General features: G+C 39.8%; 1 protein-coding gene across 1 annotated transcript in view; it reads right to left on the bottom strand.

Moving 5' to 3' along the window:
* PUDP (pseudouridine 5'-phosphatase) overlaps positions 1 to 22129 on the bottom strand; it is a 139696-nt gene that overhangs the window by 48238 nt on the left and 69329 nt on the right. Inside the window, exon 3 of the mRNA XM_034757409.1 lies at positions 11392 to 11621. Coding sequence (XP_034613300.1) covers positions 11392 to 11621 — 230 coding nt within the window. The remainder of the gene's footprint in view (positions 1 to 11391; positions 11622 to 22129) is intronic.

Genomic DNA, 22129 nt, shown 5'->3' with positions numbered 1-22129 from the left:
ACACTTAAGAGCTAAATTACTTTCAAACCATGCAACACTTCATTTTTCTTCTACACATGTATAATACAGCTAGTGGGAGGGAGGAGAGGAGGGGAACAAATCCTGTCGATGAAGTATTAGGATTGAAAGAAACTTTATAAATATCTCTTTCCTTTAGCTGCTTTGTAAATAAAAAATACAATTCCTTTACAGGGGACAACATTTATACCATGTCCTTAAAAGTCCTACATTCCTAAATGTGGTCCTAAATGTAGTTTTCTTTTTCCATCTCTATTTTTGATGGCTGCCCAAACTGCAAAAGAGCATTAAAGATTCACCCCATTAGTCTGGAGTCTGTTGATATTTTTCCATCCCTCCACATTGCTGCAACAAACACAGAAAGTAAGTTTTGTAATCCCAGAAGTCACCTTCCAGCCTGGAAGGTACAAATTAGGGTTTACATGCTGAGACTATTTAGAAGCAAAAGCTGGTGTAGGATGCAGCCACTTGCTTATTAAGTAGTACATCACACAGAGAGCACATTACACTAGTCCTCTGTGATCTTCACACACTAGTTAGAAGCTTCTGGGTGGTATTCAAGGTGTTGGTTTTAATCTATAAAGCCCTAAATGGTTTGAGATTTGGTTACCTCAGATCACTTCTCTCCATGTGGGATACTGACACAACTGCAGTCAGTCAGGCCAGTCAAGCTAGACTCTCTCTGACTTTTAAAAAATAGGGGACTGGAAGCAGAACGTTTTTTCTGCAGGGTTCCCAGGTTTGGAATCTGCTCTTGACAGAGTTACAATAACTAGGATTTAAAAAAGGACAATCTGGAAGGGACATAAACCCTAATATTTCAGGGCATGAGCCAAACTCTAACTATTGAGCGTTAGGAAACAATGTCCTGCATTGCCAGCTTCAGGGTTTCTTGTACTATCTTTTGAAGCATCTGGTACTGGTTCCTGTCCGGGACAAGATAATTCATTCCAATTCCTGTGTTTCTTTTGTGCATCACTATCTGAACTAGTTAACTTTCCAGGCAGACTGCAAAACCGTATCTTTTTTAACCAGGCGGAGAGGAAGTAGGTGAGGGGTTACTGGCATGGAGGTTTTATCTATGGTCACTTGTATTAAAGGGATTCATTTAATTTTGAATGCGCCCATTGCAAATCTGTTGAATGTGTGATCATTTTTATTTTTTGTTTAAAATTTCTGTACATTACACTGAACTTAAGGTGCACACTTAGAAACCTGAAATATAATATATATAAATTAAATTAAAGATTTCATGGACTAAGCAGGAGTCACTAGGTGATTCCTGAACTTAGGCTTCTCAAATGGCAGCACATTGAGCGGTAGCTATTTCCTTACCGTGTACATTATTTATTGTAATTATTGTACATAAAATACAGCCTGCAAAACTGTGAGTGCTTTTTAGCATCTATTCTTAGCCAGGACATTGTAACTTTTGCTTTTAGATGTGGTTCTCACCACAGTTGTCCATGTTTTTGTCACCTCCAGATTACATTACTACAAGGAACTCTCTTAAGAAAGCATATTTTGCCTGTACTTCACAGCATTCACTGGCTTCTAGTTCATTTCTGGTAATACACCTCTACCCCGATATAACGCTGTCCTCAGGAGCCAAAATTTTTTTACCGCGTTATAGGTGAATCCACATTATATTGAACTTGCTTTGATCTGTCGGAGTGCGCAGCCCCCCCCCCCCGGAGCACTGCTTTACCGCGTTATATCCGAATTCGTGTTATATCGGGGTAGAAGTGTAGTTTGGATCCTGACTATCTCCCTCCCTCTGTCTTATCAGAGGGTGGAAAGCAGATTTTATTTATTTACCGTGTGCATAGTTGTCTACACCCAAACGATGGCATCTTCAGTGGCATGATGCAGTTCTTCTAGGCCACCGCTGAACCTAGTCAGCAGGCATTCATTGACAATGTGCGTCATCATCTGTGTTGTGCTGCAGCTGCACAAAGGGCTGTCACAAAGGCCCCAGCACAGAGACCTTGCCTGATCTAGAATTTGTTCAACAGGGACCACTGGCGATGGGGCAGGTCAAACCCACACGGACAGATTGTGGGGTTGGTGATGAGGGACTGGTTGGGGATTATAACAGATATCCATTCCTCTCGCCAGAGAGTTTCAGCTGTCACATCCTGGCACGGTGGATGAGACCATAAGGGGCGATGTGATGGCAAACGTGCAGCTGGCAGTTTAAAAAAATAATTGTGCAGTGGCAGGCTTAGGTTAGCGTGTACTTTCTCCAGTAACCTGCCAGTGGCAACCTCTCATCCGATATGAGGAGGAGCAATATTGCTCAGAACTGGAAGCCATGGGAGTGGAGTCAGATGCAGGGTTCCAGAAATGATGCACATGGTGGCATGTAACTGCGTATCTACCAGTTTGGTGTGTGACAATCGACTCCAAACTGGTTCGCAGTACTCTGCCACTGAATATGAGGTGGCAAGAGCTGATGTCTGCAAAGCTGGACCATGAGCACCCCATGATGAACCTGCCAGTTTGCTAAGAAGATTGTTGTGCGTCTTAACTTTAGCTGCTGTCTTCTTCAGGTGGGCATGCTAACTCAGTGTGCAGTCTAAAGTCACACCTAGATAGACCAGTTCTACTTCATGCTTCACCTTCTTTCCATTCAGATAAACATTCAGTTCTTGGGTTGGGCTGGCATGATGAAGATGGAACAAACTGGAGATTGTTTTTATGACGCTTGGCTGGAGGCACCAAGTCTTACAGTAGTCAGCTAACTTTATCTTGTCCCAGTTTTAGGTGGCATCAAGCTCCTGAAATGTCCAGGCCTGGGTACCGCAACATATGTCATCTGTGTAAATTAACTTTTGTGATTCCGTTGTTGGCAGGTCATTGATGTAAAGGTTGAATAGGGTTGGAGAAAACACAAAGCCCTGGGGTAACCCATTGTTTTGTCATCTCCAAGTACTCCTCTTCTCCCCCATGTGGACTCTGAACTGCCTATCATGGAGGAACAGTTCAACTATGCCTGTGACCCAAGGTAGCAGGACCTGTGATACCCTCACGAGCAGGCCAGTGTGCCATACCGTATCGTACGCAGCTGTTAGATTGATGAAAACAGTGCCTGTTTTCAAGTGTCTCTGGAAGCCATTTTCAACAATTGTGGTCAGCGCGAGTACTTGGTCGCATGTGCTACAGCCTCGGCAAAAGCCGACTTGGTCAGGGCTCAAAATTCTCTCCACGTCAGGTAATATGCGCTGTAGGACCAAGTGCTCCAGTGCCTTGAAGCACACTGACAGATTGATGCTTGACTTGGGTCCCCTCCAGACTTTAGGAGGCCAATGACTTTAGTGGTGCCATATCTTCGGTAGCCTACCTTCACTGATGACCCTGATGAAGAATTTCACAAGCTAAAGCTGAGCACGGGGGTCAAGGTTTTTCAGGAATTCTGGAGATATGTTGTCATAGCCCGCAGCTGTTCCACACTTGATGCTACCCAGTGAAAGCAGGTGAAGCCCCTGAGCAAACTCAGGGTTTAAATGGTAGGTGACAGGAGACTGGGCATTTTTAGTGCAGTGCCCTTTATTCTTCTGCAACTCACTCCACAAAGCTCTAACCTGTTGAGTTTGGAGGCATATTGGAAATCACATCCGTTTTGTCAACCTCTCTGAGAGGATGGTTTTAGTGGGATGTATAGGGATGGGTGGGTTGTATGGTTCTGATGTGTTAATAGTTCTACCTGATTTTTTAATACATATTATATTGTCTAATAATGAATTGGAGGTGGCCCTAGAACATGGGATGAGTAAGAATAAGGCCATAACAAGGTTCCATCAGGAATCTTCCCTCAGCCTCATTTTGGGGAAAGCTGACAATTATGAGGAAGGTGCATTCACACATTGCTCCCACAAATGGAGCTTTTCCAGCTAACATCCACTAGTCTCCTGAAAGGCGCTCTCACTGATAGGCACCTACTAGGGTCAGCTCACCGTACTAACTTGAGTAACTATTAGCTGAACCATTTGCAGTCAGAACAGAGGGTCATCACTCTCTATACTAGCTTATTGAGAGACCAATGAAGAAAGAGAATAACTGCTAATGCGTTAAGCAGTTCCAAAGTTCTGGGCACTTTCAGTTCCACCTTCAGTATACCCTGAATTTCCCAAAGTAAGCCTATTCTCAAAACATCTGTGATCTATAATCATTTGCTTTCCACATTTGTGCAAGCAATTACTGTGATTATGTGCACATAGATGGAAAGAATGTACACAAACAGCTACTAATTTATTTCTTTAGATTTCTCCAGCGTATATCCAAGGCACTAGCTTCATTTTTTTTAGGTCAATTAAACAAATACTATACTGTTTACTTAGTGGGATTATCCCATAACACTAGCAAAGCAAGAGAAATCCAAAAAAACCCACACCAAATAACCAGAACCCAACTCCTTCTCAAATGTCCACAAAAAGAGTTAGGGCTTTGCAATGTGCCTAGAAGAACAACAAATTCAGGCTCTGACTGACTGGGAAGGAAAAAAAGTTCCACAGTCCAGGACCCTGTAGGGAAAACCCTTCAATCAGGAGTTTCCTCCCTTTCAAATTGAAGTAACCCCGTCTTCAATGCCTCCTTTAGTTGCAATTATATCAGTACAGAATGGAAAGTGAGGTAATTCCCCAGATAGCCAGGCCACATACAGTCAGGGCTTTGTAAGTCAATGCCGGTACCTTGAATTTCACCTGGAAATTTACTGGAAACTAGTGAATATTGTGGAACACTGTTGTATGCTCTCCGCATAAAGTCCACATAGTAAGTAGGCAGCCACATTCTGCTCTTGCTTTAGTTTATGGATACTCTCCATACGCAACCCCATATAGAACATATTACAGCAGTCCACACTCAACCAACTGACCATTTATACATGCAAGTCCCTTTTGTGTGTGTGCAAAGGAATATATGAATGCAACCCACGCACACAGATATTTTGAAAATCTGGCTCAATTGCTCTGTTAGCCAGGGTTTATAATTGAAAAGGTTTATAGCCAGAAGTATGATGATAAAACATTTGATAATAAAATAATAATAAAAAAAATCTACCCACAGGAAATTGTATGCCATGTATAAAGCATAATGGTTTCCATTATGCATTCCTGTTTATAGCCATGCTTCAGCTAAGGCAAAAATCACAACTGACTGAGATCTATTCAAGAAAAAGGAACAGAAGAATTTTGAAAAGAATGCTATTGGCACAGCTTTTTATTCTAAGGTGAAAATTTCTGTCTTTTTGCATGTACTGTTTTCATTACTTTTATAATAAATAAAGTGTCTAATTTGTGAATTGTAAGCATTCAGAAAAGAGTGAAGCCCATTTATGTACAAACAGAAAAAGTACAGATTAACAATGATTGACTCTAAAATACATAACTTAAACAGCAGGGGTTCCAATTTGCAGCTACAGTATATAACTTAATGACAGACTATTCATGCCTTTGTAACTCCCTTACCTTATTTAAAGTATGGCTAACAAATTCAAAGTCTCAGTATGTACATTAGACACAAGAGAAACTCCTTTAAGTAGATGTAATATGACTAATAAGACGTTAAAAGCTTTCAGAACATCAAATAAGTGAAATGTGTGTACTGAAAGTGGATCAGCTGTGAAAAGCTGTCAGAAAATTATGTCGGTGAAAAAATAAGAACAAAATCAACTAAAAGAAAAAATGGCAACCCTTTTTAGGTATGTTCCAATCACAGCGATGAGCATGTTTAAACCTAAACAGTTCCTTCACTCTCTCTTTAATACTGTTGTACAAATTACAGCATGGCCATAGGGCCTGGAATTCGCATTACTCGTTCACCTCTTCATTTGTAACAATCATGTCCCAACAAAGGTCTCTTTGAAAAAAGGAAAAAACACAAAACAAAACAGGATTTGATACAAAAACCAAATGAGACACACAAATCTTAATGTAACCTGACCAGTCTGAAGAACTGCATTGAACATTCATCGGAGTCAGCACAGACTACTATTCATGATTTTGAGTTTCATTAAGCAAAAACTACTAAAAAAAAAGGGGGGGGGGCGCGGAGGGGAGCACAAATCAGAGTAGAATTATTTAACGTAATTGACTTAAAACAGGCTGAGGCTTTGTATAACAGTTGAAAAATCTGTTGTTTTGCAATTTTAGATTAAAAACAACAGCATTTATAATTTAGTTCACTATAAAGGTAAATGGCACTACTTGTTAGGGATGTAAATATCGGTTGAAAAAATTAACAGGTTAAATGATTAAAATTATATGGTTTAACCGGTTAACCATTAACCAAGGTTTCTCAAGCGGGCTGGCGCAGGGCAGCAGGGGCTGAGATCCCTCGGCCCAGCCCTGACTGAGGTCCCGCCGGGGCTACAGTCCCAGGGTCCCGACGGCCTGGTGCAGCCGGGGCTGGGACCACTCCAGCCTGCCCGGCCCGCTGTGGCCTGGGTCCTGCCTGCCCGCCATGGCTGGGATCGCTCCAGCCCTCCCACCACAGCTAGGACTGGGGTCCTGCTGGCCCGGCCGAGGCTGGAGTCCCTTTGGCGTGCCGGCCTGACACGGCTAGGGCTGCTGCAGCCGGCCAGCCCGGTGTGGCCAGGCACCTGCCTGGGTAAACAGTTACGGTCCGGTTAACAATAATATCGGGGGTAGCCATGTTAGTCTGTATCCACAAAAACACCAAGGCACCTTAAAGACTAACAGATTTATTTGGGCATAAGCTTTTGAGGGTAAAAAAACACTTCTTCAGATGCAAGCCTAATGCTTACCGGCTAACTGGTTAACTGTTTAACCTTTTACATCCCTACTACTTTTAGGGTATTATGTTATTTAAATTTCACAGAACAGCTATAGGAAGGAAGGTAGGTCGTAGGCAGGCAGGCAGGCAGGCAGACAGAAAGAAATTATGGCTCTGATTCAGCAAACACTTAAGCAAGCACATAAATATATTCACAAGCATTGTCCTATTGACCTCAGTGGGATTACTCATGTACTTACAGTATGTGCATAAATGTTTGCATGTGCATAAATGTTTTCAGCATCAGAGGCAGAAATATTTTTATGAAATACTTGTGTCATTTCAAAACATAATTGCTTCAGTGCTAATAATGATGTTATTTAAAGGGAAGGTGGTGTGCGCAACCCTCGCCCCCTTTTTTTTGTTACTTTATTAGTGTTAGGTGGTATCCTGAGTGAATGGGTTGCACATTTCAGCAAACCATAGGGGTTGGCAGAGTATGTTAAAAGCTGTATTAGAGATCTGCTGAAAGAGGGGAGTTAAGTTCATAGCGAACCCTAACTGTGCATTTGGCGGTTTTCAAAAGTTTGAGTTTTGCTCTACGTTCTGTGAGAGAATGACATACCACCAAGCAACTTTAACCCTGAATTAATTAAGTTGCCATTGAATATAATAATAATATTGGTCAAATTCTGAAGTCTCCAGTCTGTATTGAAGAAAATTTCCCATCCATTTCAACAGTATTTTTGCCTAAGTGGGTGTGAGTGTCTGTCCAGCCATCACAGTGCAGAACTGGCACCACCATGAGTACTTCAAGATTTCACCCATTTTTTTGTTTTGTTAAAAGTCAACAACCCATGTAAATTTATAACATCAGCTTTAACACAGGGAACATAGAATCTTGAACTCAGGTCTTTTTCTGTGACTATGAAAAGTTCATATGTTTGCTGTTAATTTTAGATCTACAAACACAAAAGAGTCAACTCATCCTTAAACTGAAATTCAGTATGGCCATGGAAAGAAAATTCTAAACATTCTGAAGCAATGTTAAGAAAAATGGAAACTGACTTCCAGAGGCTGGACGGCAAAAGTCAGAAGATATTATGCCAAATCTGCATGTGGAAAAAACATGGTTTACTGAAAATAATCCTTATTTTAAGATCTAGTCTTCTTTTTGAAAAAAATGAAAATTGGCCTTTCCTTGCCTCTGCTGCTTCATTAGCCCCTCCTTTAGGTTCACACAATGCTTGCTTTATGATTATTATGCAATTTTGTCAGGTACATTTTGGAAATCGGGATTCTGGGGATTTTTCTTTTTTTATGCTCTCAACATTTTGTGATTTTAGTGGATATCCAGATGTGATGGGAAAATCTGTTGCATCATTTGCGTTAAGAACCTTGTGTTATGTCAAATAAAAACCTGAGGCTGCATGGAAGGCTAAGAAAGAGCAGGAGCCCACAAACAGCACTGTGGTAACATAAAAAAAACAGACCAATGAACTCTTAGGGTATGTATATACTGCAATGAAACACCCATGGCTGACTAGTGTCAGCTGACTCAAGCTCGCAGAGCTTGGGTTGTGGCGCTATAAAATTGCAGACATTCGGGGTCTGACACCTGGTGAGAAGGGTGAGTCTTGGAGCCCAAGCTCCAGCCCAACCCCAAACACCTACAAAACAGTTTTTAGCCCCTTAGCGTGAGCCTGAGTCAGTTGACACAGTTGAGACAGGCTCTGAGAGTCATTGTCCCATTTTTTTTTTCTGTGTAAATGTACCCTTAGTGACAGATTTCACTACTCTTTTCACTAACAGGTTAAAGAATAGACTATTTCAAAATACCGTGGAGAGTTAAAGTTTAAAACAAAACAAAAACCTGGCTATAATTTAGATGATACTGTGTTCAAATATGTTAACTGTTACCACAGAAAAAAGCCCAGTTCTAGTTGTTTGCAATGAAATGGGAGAACAGTTTATTTGAGGTGCAACATTTGGAACACAAAAACAATACCTGTGACATCTAACTCTTTTTTATGATGAAATTTTATTATTTCTGAGATTTTCACAACTTTTCCTCCATAGTGGATCAATAAAAAGAACAATCAATTATTGTTTCTGAATGGTTAGGGGATCAGAACCCCTTGATCCTAATGTTAAACCTCCGCAAAGATTGTTTCTATCATAGAAGCTCATGTTTACCTCCTCCCCCCCCCAGCCATTACTAGACAACCTCCTAGATATTCTTATTCCCTTTGCCTCAAATAAATTACTCCAGTACTTCCTTTCTGGTACTTTGATAATTGCACAACATAACTTTTAGCCACATTTATCTTAAATAAAAAAACACAACCACACTAAACATTTCAGTTATTAAAGTAAAGTAGTCAGAGAATATATTGCACATATATTTTGTATATCAATATACCACATTACAAACTTTAAATCTCTGGTTATCTAATAAATAGTTATCTGGAAAGATTACTTTCACATGATACCAACTTCAAGATAAGCAAAAAAAAAAAAAAAACCACTACGATATACAAAGAGTAAAACAATAGTCTTTTTTCTTTCTAATAAAGAACCTTTAAAAATGAAATATCAGGACTATCAGCGCCTCACTTCTTGCTCTAAATTGAGGTATCAGCCCTGTGTGACATCACTATTGAGATTGTTCAAAGCTTAGACCCACTCCTGCACACACTTAGTCATACAATTAGTCCTTACGCATGCAACAACTGTCCAATGTGTACTACTCACACAAGAGCTACTTGCATGAACAAGATATCTGGGGACAGGCTGGGGACTCCTTGTCAGTTGTTTATCAAAAAGAGAGAAATGAAGGTCTGGTATTCACATTCTCCCACATGTACAAAAGACACATGAGATTGATTTTAACACACACACACACACACACACACACACACTTATTTATCCACTCCTGCCCATGTAAATAAGGTGCTTCAATGAAATGGAGAGTCCATTCAGGGAAAGGTTGAAATACACTAACTGCTGCAAATACGCCTACATATACATGGTTCTCCGTGGACCAGCAATACACTCTGTCTAATCTACACCAGAGTTTGGATTAAAAAAAAATCAATTTTCTCAGCAATAATGAGGATCTCAAAACTTCTTTATAGGCTTCATATTTCACGCAGAACAGAAAAAAAGAACAAAGGCATGATTTTAAAGAGCAATTGTGTTAATTTAAAATAGAAATGACAATATTACTTAAATAGGTAGCCATTTCTCTTTCAGATATTTACCCTCACAGGTTTCTGAATTGGAAATTTAGCAAATCTGTATAAGAGAAAGAAAACACCTTTTCTTTTTCAAATGATATTTCTCAGTGCTAGGTTTTGAAATCATAAACCAAGAATTATGACCTCATAGATTCAGCACACAGGATGAAGAGATGGCATGAAGGAAATCTATATCCTCTTTACAAAAATGTATCTTTAACGTTTAGACATTTAAGAGGTAAATAAGCCACAAATGTTTGAAAAGAAAACTGTCCTATGTTTAAATAATGTTTCTAAACTTTGAGCACAAAAGCTCAGCTTTCATATTTATACATTGAAGTTTCCTGTTACTTCACAGTACCATGCAGTAAATCAAATGTAATTTGCATTATAAAACATTGTATACTGAACGAACAGGACACTTTCAAATAATTTCCTGCTTCTACAGTATACATTTCTTCGGGAACAGAGAATGCTGTGTGGTTGTTTTTTTAACTCCCGGGGGAATTCTGCGCCAAAAAAATTAAAAATTCTGTACACAATATTTTAAAATTCTGCAAATGTTATTTGTCAAAATAATGCTACATGATCATGCCAGTTTCAATTATTTTGGTAATTTTTTTTCCCAAAATACCTATCAGCAAGTATGTCTGTAACAATACAGACACGCACAAAACATTCCCCTAGGAGAGAGTTAAAGAAACCCCTGTGACAACCCAGGTTCAGTTTCTCTTTCTCCTCCCAGAGCCCAGCCAGGGGGCCAGACACCTGCACTCCTCCCGCCCCCAGAGCCCAGCCACAGAGCTCCTCCTAGCCCCCTCCACCGCGCCAGAGCTCAGCTGCAGGGGCCCTGCTGCTCAGATACCACACATACATCCTCTGGAGCCCAGCCATGGGGCCCTCCTAAACCTCCCCAGCACCCACTTGTGTCTCCCCCAGCCCAGACACCCGCCCCCATATCCCTCAGAGTCCAGGGATCCAGAGGGAGAAACAGCCTGATGCTATGTTCCAGGCTCGTGCGGAGTTTCCTGCACATTGCTCTCTCATTCCCTCAGGGTGTGTGGAGAACTGCAGCTGCTGGGAACCCTCTAGCTCCCTCCCTCTCCCCCCCTGGCAGTGTCTTCTATGTGCGAGCTAGGCTCTGCCGGGTCCAGTGGCCCTCAGTGGCAGCCAGCAGCACTGCAGCCCATTTCTGTGGGGGAAAGGAAATTCTGCGTGCACAACATTAATTTCTGCAAACTTCTGTATTGTGCAGCGGTACAGAATTCCCCCATGAGTATTTTTAATTTGCTATTAAATCTCAATCTCAAAACTTGTCATATTAAACAACAAATTAAAAAAAACTCAAAATGTATTCTGAATTGTTTATTGCTGACTTTTCAGCTAATTCCATCCCTACCTTTTCTGGAGGAGGAGGAGGATGAAATCTCTTTGCACAAACTAAAAACGCATCAGGCTGTGGTTTGCTGTTCTTCACATCTGGGTCATCTCCCAACACAATATGATGAAATAGACTAAAGAAGTCTTTGTGTTTGCTTGTTTTCATCTGAAATGTCACTCCGGCTGAGCTAGTGGCAATAGCTATAGGTACATTGTGTTGGTGTAGATGGCGGATCAGCTTTTCAACCCCTGAAAGGCAAATTAACATGTCTTTTAATATTCATGTCCTATTTACAGTACTTCAGGCTGTATCATAATGAAGTTGTTTTACTGAATATAATAAGGATTCATTTGTCCTCAGTCATTCTTGAAAGGAATTTTTATTAAGGTTGTCTCCACTGCAACCAGAGGTGTAATTACAGCATATGTAGACATACCTGAGCTACCTTTGATCTAGCTAATTTGAATAACTATAGCAGCAAAGCCACAGCAGCATGGGCAACACCACAGGCTGAGGAAGATTGCCAGGGACCCTGTGTACTTTCTTTTGCGACTAGCCCTTGCTGTCGTGGCTTCACTGCTCTTGTTATTTGAGCTAGCCATGGTTTGTCTACACATGCTGAAGTCACACCTCACATGGCAGTGTAGGCAAACCCTAAGTGTGAAATATTTTTGCTCAACAGAAAAATCAAAGCGTGTTTACCAAGATAACAGCAGATAATTATTCTTGAATCAAATGCTGATTTTTTCCAAAGCTACTAGACTCAATTCCCCTTGTCTTAGCTACACGAGTAAGAAGGGAGGCGGGGTACTTCAGCCATCAATGAGCTGGATACAGTTCCTTCATTCTGTATAATTGATTAGCATGAATTAGAGAAGCCTGGAAGCTGCTCTAACTTATACTGGCGGTGTAAAAACCCTGAAGGACCTCACCTCAGTGGAAAATCAGGGCGGCAGAGCTCCAACATATCCTCTGTAGTGGGGATAAGCATGAACAAAAGGCCAGAGTAGTGGTCTGCTATCCTCAAAGAAGAATTACAAGGCAAGTACTTTTTAGTTTCTTCACTTTTATAGACTCAGGGAAAAGTAACATGACAAAATGTGTTATTGTGACAATATTAAACTACAGTTCCATTTTAACTGATAGACCTATCGTGATTTACTCAACAACTAATAAAAGACAGAATGATGTGGTTTGCCCATGACTTCCCAACCAACAAAGATGCAAAACAAAGCTACAGTGCTTAATAGATTAAAATTAAGTAATAAAAATAATATTTACATTTTCTAAATTGCTGCACAAAATTGATTGAGGAAAGTCCTACCTGTTCAAATAGCTAAATCCGAGACTAATTTAGGTTAAATGCAGATCAGAGAAAAGCTAGCAGATTTAATAAAATTAGATTAATAAAATGAACTTTTGAGGGGAATGTATTCAAAAATACACTTAACTAACAGACTTCACACGGGACCTTGGTACTTTAGTTAGGACCTTCTATCAAGAAACTTTCAAAAAAACATGGAGCCAAATTTTCTAGCATAAATGGTTGCAATATCCTCAGTTTCAATGGAGATTTTTCCCATTCACTCCAGAAGAAAATTTGGCCCACAGAGTATTAAGAAATGTACTCCAAAATAATAAATGAAACACAGGGAAATTATTATATGCACTAATGAACAGAGGAGGAAAAAATGAGTTATCTATACACACTTTTCTGATAAGTCATGCATTCACTGTCACAAAATCTGGACAATTCAGCAAAACTCATTCAGCAATATTATGGGGTATTAACATTAATAGTATGTATGTGAGTGTATATACAGTAAAATCTGTGTTATCCGGCCCTGTGCCAACTGGAAAGCTGTATAAACAGGCACTTCTAATATTCATAGAAAGTCTGGTTTATAGTCCGGTTGGCACAGGGCCGGCAGGCTTCCTACCTGGCTCTGCGTGGTTCCTTGAAAGCGGCGACATGTCCCTGCTGCTCCTAGGCGAAGGAATGGCCACAAGGGATTTGGAGTGGGGGGTGAGAAGGGGTGCAGGACTGGGTGTGGGTCATGGGCTCTTGGAGGGAGTTTGGGTGCGGGAGGGGGCTCGGGGCAGTGGGTTTGGGCGAGGGACAAGATTTGGGGTGGTGGATCCAAGGGGCGCTCACCTCGGGCGGCTCCCTGCAAGCAGCAACCTGTCCCGGCTACTCCTAGGCAGACCTGTGGCAGGCGGCTCTGCGCGCTGCCCCTACCCCGAGCACTGTTCCCACAGCTCCCATTGGCTGCGGTTCTCATCCCCTCACCCAAACTCCTTTCCTCTTAGTTAAACAACATATTTCACTTCCTGGCACCCCCCCACCCCGATTTCTCCCAACATGCCAGATAAAAAAAGCTTTTACTGTACGTATGTATATAAACAATACATGGCTAAACAATATATGTATAATGTTTATACACACATGTGGAAGTGATGTCCATATAATAACCTGCACATAAATAGAATGAATAGGGCATCATTCATTTCTGATAGCCTCACTTGCCCTCTCCCCACTAATCCAACTCTAACAGAATTTATTCTACATTTCAAAACTATTAGCAGCTTCAAATAGTCACTATTTTTAAAAAGAGAGAGAGACAGAGAGAAAGAAGAAAATAAAATAAGCCCATTAGAAGAAATCTCCATCTCCATTCTCCCCTCCCCACAGAAAACAAACAACTCCTAGAAGTCCAGGACGGATAAGATTCAATCCAAGGCCAATCACAGCTTTTCTGTATATAAAATTGCTATTTTCAATAATTTTTAGATTATGTCTCCTTTCAAATTCTGTCCAATTGAGCATGTGGTAAGCAAGGTGAAGGGATATGAAAAAATATTTCCAATTACACAACGTACACTACTCTATTAAGGTTCTTATCATCACAGGATCTGAGTACTTTCTAGTAGTTTAATTAAGCACTGTGACTAACATCTGTCTTGTGTTTGTTTTCCCATCCTCTCCCTAAGACAGAAATCTTGAGCTGGCCCACTGTGAAAGTTCCATCTCTTGCACAGACAATCTTTGTCCAGATTTAGGTGGGCCTAGTATATTAGCTCCAATTAGATGAGCTTGATGTTGTCCTTTGAGTAGATTCTCTGAGCTTGGCCAGGAGCAGAAAGTTCGACTCTGGACAGCAGTTGGCTGATGTATACAGGGTGGTTTTTTTCTGTGTCGGTCAGATTATTGTGTGCTGAAGGAGAAAGGGGTGATTCCTTCTCTGAATGAGGTGTTCACAACGTTGGACAGGAGTGGCACCACTTGCTCATGGCTTTCTTTCACAAGCCAGGAACGCCATGATTCAGATTCTCCCGTCTTGGGTCGAGATTCCTTTCAGATGTCAAACCTCCTGATGAGCGAATGTACTGAACTCCAGGAATGCAGAGAGGTTATTGTTTGATGGGTGAAGGCAAGGTGGTTTCGGATTGTTTGGGAACCCTTCCCAAATGTGTAAAAAAAAAAATTCTGTATAATACATAGTATAAACAGTATACATGATTGTTTGGTATAAAGCTTTTATTAGCATGTGTTTGGGATGGCTGCATTACTCATGACTGGCAAAGCCATGAGTGTGTTAAACAGATAATCTCAAAAGCGTGCCAATAAAGTGGTTATACCACATTATCATATAGTCTGTATTTGTCAAATATTTCACAGAGGGGGAAATGAATGTTTTAGTTTAAAACAAGTGTATTGGTACAATTTTAAATTAATCTTCACCCATAACGGCAAATTATTTAATACCATGAATTCAACTACACCACATGCTCAGGATAAGGAAAATTATATTAAAACATTAGGTGAAAATGCCTAATATACGACGCATAACAATAAGATTTTTAAGGTCCAATATCTTGGAAGCTTCCACAAGTAGAAAAAAGTGCTGTGTATTCAACTGTTCAGCCAGAAACCTTTCCCTTTCTGGTCACTTCTCTCTCTCCCTCTGGCCCTCCCATGTCGTGTTATGTTTCTTTTGCTTCCCAGGGAATTTTCTTCACTGCAGCACTTTACAATGGGTGGAGGAAAAGTGAATTGAAGAGATAAGTGGAGAGACTGGAAAACCTAAAAGCAAATACCTGGGAAAGATGGAAAGAGAGAGAAAAAAGAAAAGGGATGTGACACAGAGGGGAATGGAGAGAATCCCAAATTTATATTAAACTGACAATCCCATTCTAATCCCCCAAAATGCCTTCCCACCCACCTTTCTTTCCTCCCTATGACTGGAGGGATGTTCACAGGCCCTTTCATGTTGAATGGTCCCTTGAAAAATGTGTTAACTACTTTTGTTAAACAATCCATTCCGCCTTGAATTTGGCTATGACACTCTGAGTACACTTCCCAGATCTGAAAAAGAGCTCTCTGTAAACTTGAAAGGTTGTCTATCTCACAAACAGAATATAATCCAGTAAAAGATAATACTTCACCCACCTTGTGTCTCTAACAATCCCATTTCTATTCCCTAACCTGAGGTGAGTGACAGACACAGAGAGATGCTGAGACGCAGAGGGAGGGAGTAAAAGATAAACTGAGTACGAGAAAGGAAGGGATGACAGACAGAGAAAATGGAAAAGTTAATCATAGGAAAGCTACTGAAAATTTTTAAAGGAGTGAGTTGCTGGGTGGTGATATTCATGTGATAAATTGCATTTATCCTAAAACTGACCACCTCATCTATACTTTGTCTACTAATTCTTCTTCACCAGGAATAACCAGGCCCCAAGCAGCTTTAAAACAGACTTTTTTTTTTTTTTTGGTTAAAATAAACTTGCCAGCAGTAAATTTCCTTCACTTCTCCAAAAAACGTGGAATACCTTCTCCAAATGTATACTTACCTGAGGCCGATGTTGGTACACACATAGGCCAGAGACCCATTTAAGTTCCAATATCTTGTGACCTACCTAGGCTAGAAATGGGTCTTCATGGTGTTGGAAAGACATACACACAGCCTTTGTATTTTTCTAGCTTCATTTTGCAAATACTAATATCCTAAACTAATCTTTCAGTCACTGTTTCTTAAAATTACAAAATAGAAAGAAAAAAACCATGACACTTTTGGCATCAACTCCCATCATTCCCACCTTGGCTGACATTTTAGATAATGGATAATTACGGGGCTGAGGGCATGACAACTCAAGTTTGATTGTAGAGGAACAATGGAATCTTTTTCTCTATGCTGTGTGCATACTCAATCAGGTAGACAATATTTGTTTATTTATTATTCCCCCATCATACAAACACTCACAACAATTTATGATGCAATATTAAGAAATCTGACATTTTGTTTATAGCATCTTGTTACAACATGCCATTTACAGCCATCTGAGACATTTTTTGGCAGTCTATAAAAACAACAGTCCTGCCTGCAATACAGCCTCCCCAATCCCCTCCCAAGTAGCCACATGCCCAGCAATTTTCAGGAACCGGAATTCCTCTTACTGTTAGAAAAGTGGATATATTAGCAAACAGTCAATCAACTAATCCATCCATCTGGAAACTCAATTAATCTGTAGATGTGCCTCTCCACAGATTTTTTCTGTGTTCTCCAGAATCCAGCCAGTCAGTCAATAATTAAAGTTTCTAGCTTCATTGTTTTTGAAGACAGTCTTTACTATGCAAATGAATTCACCTTTCTCATTACATTTCTAGACAGAAATAAAAGCATGAACAGAAGTGTAAACTTCCTTCTTTAAAATCAATGAAGCATTAATGTAAAAACCTAGCTGTGTCCCTTTAAATGCCTACACTAACAAAAAACAGTAGCACCCTTTCCTCTGAAAAATGTCATATTCTGTTATCTCAATGAAATGCAATTATAAATACATATTAACTTTTGTTTCTGAAAATGTATGTGAAGTCAGAGCCACCACTAATGTGAGAAAACAGATATTTAAACTGCTTCTTATGTTATAACCAGAAGTTTTACTTCAAATGTGATTTAATGTAAATAACCTGTAGCATTTTACAAGTAGAAGAGTTTTTCCTGTAAAGAAATATGTCTAATGACTTTGCAGTTTTTAGGTCTACCCCTATCCCATGTGTCCTACTTATCAAATGGCTAATTTTCCCCAATTTGTGATCTCTTCAAGTGGCTTATTTTCTTCAATCCCATGGCATCACAGTTTCAGCTCAGGAGTCACAGGGTATGTGTACTCAATTTTCCCTAGAGCCAGTTGGCTAAAGAAAAGCACTGTTGTGGAAAGGTTACCTCTTCAGGGTTCTTTCTCAAATTCCCCTAGGGCACATGTCATGGTATGATTCCTCCCCCTTTGCATTTTGATTTTACTAGTTCTAAGGGACTCTGATACTGCTACATCAGAGGTTCTCAAACTGTGGTCCAAACTGAGCTCCATTCAGGTTGTCTGCAGATAGTTCCCTCTAAGGTGCGCGCCTGGGCGGCTGCACACAAAAGAATGAAGGGCCACCCACCTAATTAGTGGAGCTGCGCAGGGGCGCGCGGCTCCACTAATTAGGTGCCTGGACCTTGGAGAAGGCGCACATGTAAGGTGAAGTTGTGGCCTTGTGGGGAATAGGGGGTAGGTGGGAGGGGGCAGTGGCGTGAGAAGAGGGGATGGGTAGGAATTTGGGACATGAAGTGCTGCAGTGGCCAGAGAAAGAGGTGACTTTCTCCAGCTCCAGGGCTGCAGTTGCCGGGGAGAGACGGCCCTCCTTCTCAGCCCCAGTTCAGGGGCGGCTGCGGTGGGGGAGAGAGGGAGAGACCCCCCCCCACTCCTTCCCAGCCCAGCTCGGTGGCTGCTGTAGCAGAGGAGAGAGGGCACATCCATCACATTAGAAAGGTAAGACTACTGTTATTAAAAAAATGAGTTGTGTGCTTTTATTTGTAGAACAAAAAAAATGAATTATTATTAAGTTTTTTTTTTAATATAGCGCTTTTATCCAAAGCGCTTTACAATAGTTAGCTAATGGTACAAACTACATTTGGAAAGATCATCAAGTGGTCCGGCAAGACCCTCAGCAATTTTCAAGTGGTCCGCGAAAAAAAAAGTTTGAGAGCCACTGTGCTAGATCATAGCTATCTATGTATAGCTACCCTATTTGTATTGGCTACTTAATTTGTTTTTTAATAACTGGTTAGCATACTAGACTCTACACCCAAGAATGCAGGTAGGTTCCAAAAATAAGACATTAGGAAAAAACAGCTATATTTAAAAAAAAAGTGTGCTGTGTATCTAAGTGCAGCTGCAAATTACTGTGTGCTCCTGACACTGTAACAGTGGAAAAAATTATGCTAACAGAAGTTTTCACCACTCTTATTTTTCCTTCTGGATCTTTTGTAAAACATTCTGACCAACAAAATCCATTTGTATATGAATCAGTTAACACTGGGTGATTATTTACAATGTATTACCATATTCAGGTAACACCGCAAGTATTACATTGATTCAGCCATAAAGTATTTTACTGGGAAGATATAATTTTTTCATATCTTTCTTGTATTATTATTTTATAGAAAAAGTTAAAACAAGTGCTAAATAGGAAATTAAATTATATTAAAATTATAAGAAGCCTCCCACCAAACTATGCATAATTGACATTATGTTCCCATTTACGCTGATCTTTTCAGACAAAACCTGGAAATTCCTTAATGCTAAACAAATTACAGTCATGCCAAAAACAAATACTACCCTACTACCACCAAATCACATGCTGAAAATTCATGTGAACTCATGATCTTTAACCTCTAATTTAGGAGCCCAGCATCTGCTCTCCTCCCGCTAAGGTTTTTCTATTTCCTCCATGTCCTAAGTGACACAGCCAGATGCTTGAAGCACTCCCAGGAGATGGCCTTTAAGTGCATCCAGGTCTGGTCATCCTTCAGAGATTGGCTCACATATTCATCCCAATGTAACAGCCAGTTAAACAAATATCGTTAGTAAAACCGGGTTTACTTACCTAAGAAGATAGTGAGAAAAATAAATGAAAGTTAAGCAGAACATCTTCCAACAGACCTTTTGTCCATCATTAGCCAATCCACATTACACAAATAGGCTTCGGAATTCAGACCTAGGCTACTATATTATTTATTTACCACAGAGATGAGAAAGAAAGCAAAATGTCTGTAAGCAGGTATTACAATGGTATGTGTAATCAACAATTTCAAACTTTTCTACAGATGTAGCTGCACTAAACAAAACCTTATTAGATGGAGAGTAAGTGGTTATATGGGGCAAAGTTAAGGTCGCTTTTGGAACCTTGTATGATAATGATATTTTACTAATTTACATTTGTTTAAAAGAGCATGAATTACTACTATATTTGAATATTTATCTAGCTTTCCATTACTAATCATTTTCACATTTTAAACCATTTACTTTATTTTACAAATAAAACTAACACTCCTTGGTATACATACACAGTAGCAATCTTACTTTAAATATTTTGTCTGTTCAGTTTTCTATATATTAATATTCTAAAATACAAGCAAATAATCAAGTAGTGTAGGTGGAATTTTGGGATGCTTATTATGCTTTCTACATCTCTTCCTCTTATGGAATCTCCTGCCTTGATTATTTAGCCAGGGATTTACATTTAATCCTCTTTAGACACAATTTTGAAGCAACAATATTTAATAATTCCAATTTGCATCAGAAGACCAGGGATCAGATCATCATAAGTTAACAGTCAGCAGGCTAAATGAAGGGAATACATAAAGACCATTCAATGCAATCCAGTTGTGCTCCTTCAAATTAATGTCCTCTATTAATCAACCATGGTGGTAGATAGAGTACCATGTATTTTACTGTGTGGTATGGCTTGGTACACAAACCATAATAGCATGATGCAGTATATCACAAAAGAGGAAACTTTATCTGAAGGACATGTCCCAATTTACTGTAATTTTGTATCTATGAATGTACCATGTTTTCCAAATAACTGGAAAGTTCTATTGTTAATTTTTCTTGCTTCCTTTTTCTCCACCCCTTTCTTTTAAAATAGAAAATAAATATTGTGTGTAATGGTTGTGCATTTTTGACCATTGGGTAGAAGATGAAGAGCAAAATCAATAAATAAAAAAATAAAATTGTAAACTGATCTTAGTTAAGTAAGCCGAGATGGACAAGGATCAACTTCAGATGTCAGCATCTTTAAATCCTGATTAATCACAGATGTCAATGAAATTAACAACTCTGAAATAAACAACCAACAAAAAAGACCAAATTGACAGGGTTCAGGTATTGGGAAAACAGAGACTTCCTACAAAAATAGCTCAGCATTTTCATTTTGAAAGTTTAGGAAAAATATAAGATAAAATACAAAAAAGCACAAATTAAAAGCAGTCTTTTCCCCATTATATCCCTGATGCTTCTCTTCAGTCTCACTGGATTCAGCTGCAACCTTGGTGACAATAATTAGTTCAATCAGTTGACAACCTAGGGATAGTTTGTACTGAACAAGATACTGCTACTGTGTCCGCTTTTACTTTTTACTTTCATTGATCATTGACAACATACACTGAAGAAGTTCCAGAAAAAAAAAAAAAGAAAGCTATTATGGCTTGGCTGGAGACAGCATGTCCCACCCTGATTGTTCTAGGGATCCTATGCTATTATTTTGTAGGGGGCCCTTTATATGTAGTCAGTTGTCATGCTTTAAAGCCATGTGATGTCATCTACTCATTCTGATGTAAAAACTAAGTCCAAAATTCCTGGCTCCATTTAAATCAATGGCAAACTCCCATTGCTTATCCAAAATTGACAAGGTGGAAAGTAATTTATTTCATATTTTCTTTGGTCACTGCTATCTTTGTCAACTGGACACAGATATGTGTCAGAATGTGACACTAAAGACAGTACCAAAATTGCCAGAGAGAATAAAAAAATAATTTCCACTTTTACACCTCTACCCCAGTATAATGTGACCCGATATAACACAAATTCGGATATAACGCGGTAAAGCAGTGCTCCGGAGGGGGGGAGATGAGGAGGGGGGCCGGGCGCAGGGCTGTGCACTCAGGCAGATCAAAACAAGTTCGATATAACACAGTTTCACCTATAAAGCGGTAAGATTTTTTGGCTCCCGAGGAAAGCGTTAATTCGGGGTAGAGGTGTATTTTAATGTAAATGGAACAAGTATTTGTAGGAATAAGTGCTAAATACAAAGGACCTGCTTAGGAAACAGATATTCTTATCTTCTGGTGTTTTTCAGAGGTTTCTTCTTGGGCCTACTCATCTAATTCTCTAATCTTTTCTAAATGTAAATCAATCAGATATTTTCTGAGCAACAATCTACTAAGATTCCTACAAGAATAATATGAACTTTCCTGAAGTAAAATTCCTTAAAAATTAATGCAAATTCCAGGGACCCTTTTGAAGCTTAAGTTGAGAAAAATTAGGGAAAACGGAGAAGGTACCATTCCCCATATTAACCTTCAAAACTGAGGACAACTCCTTTTTAGGTCAGAAGACCCAAATTAAACAAACAGTTGTATTCTTTGGATAGCAAATCACTGTATGAATATCACAACACGTGATGACTTTGCACCACCTGTTCACTCCTTTGGTGGGGGCCAACAGGGCATTGAAATATGCAATAATATTGAGCTTTGAGCATTTTGCGATTCCGAAGAAACCCCGTACTCTAGGTCTGCTGTTGGGTCTCCAGAAGAAAAACTGGAAACTGGTTGAAGTCAGTGTTGCAACTGTGATATTTGGGAGCTAACATTTTCTGGAACCAGGAAGGACAATTAGAAGAGAAAAAAAAATCTCTCAAGGTGGG

Source organism: Trachemys scripta, chromosome 1, assembly GCF_013100865.1.
Source record: "Trachemys scripta elegans isolate TJP31775 chromosome 1, CAS_Tse_1.0, whole genome shotgun sequence".
NCBI lineage: Eukaryota > Metazoa > Chordata > Testudines > Emydidae > Trachemys > Trachemys scripta.
Note: the sequence above shows the minus strand (reverse complement) of the source record. Positions and strands in the feature narration are given on the sequence as shown.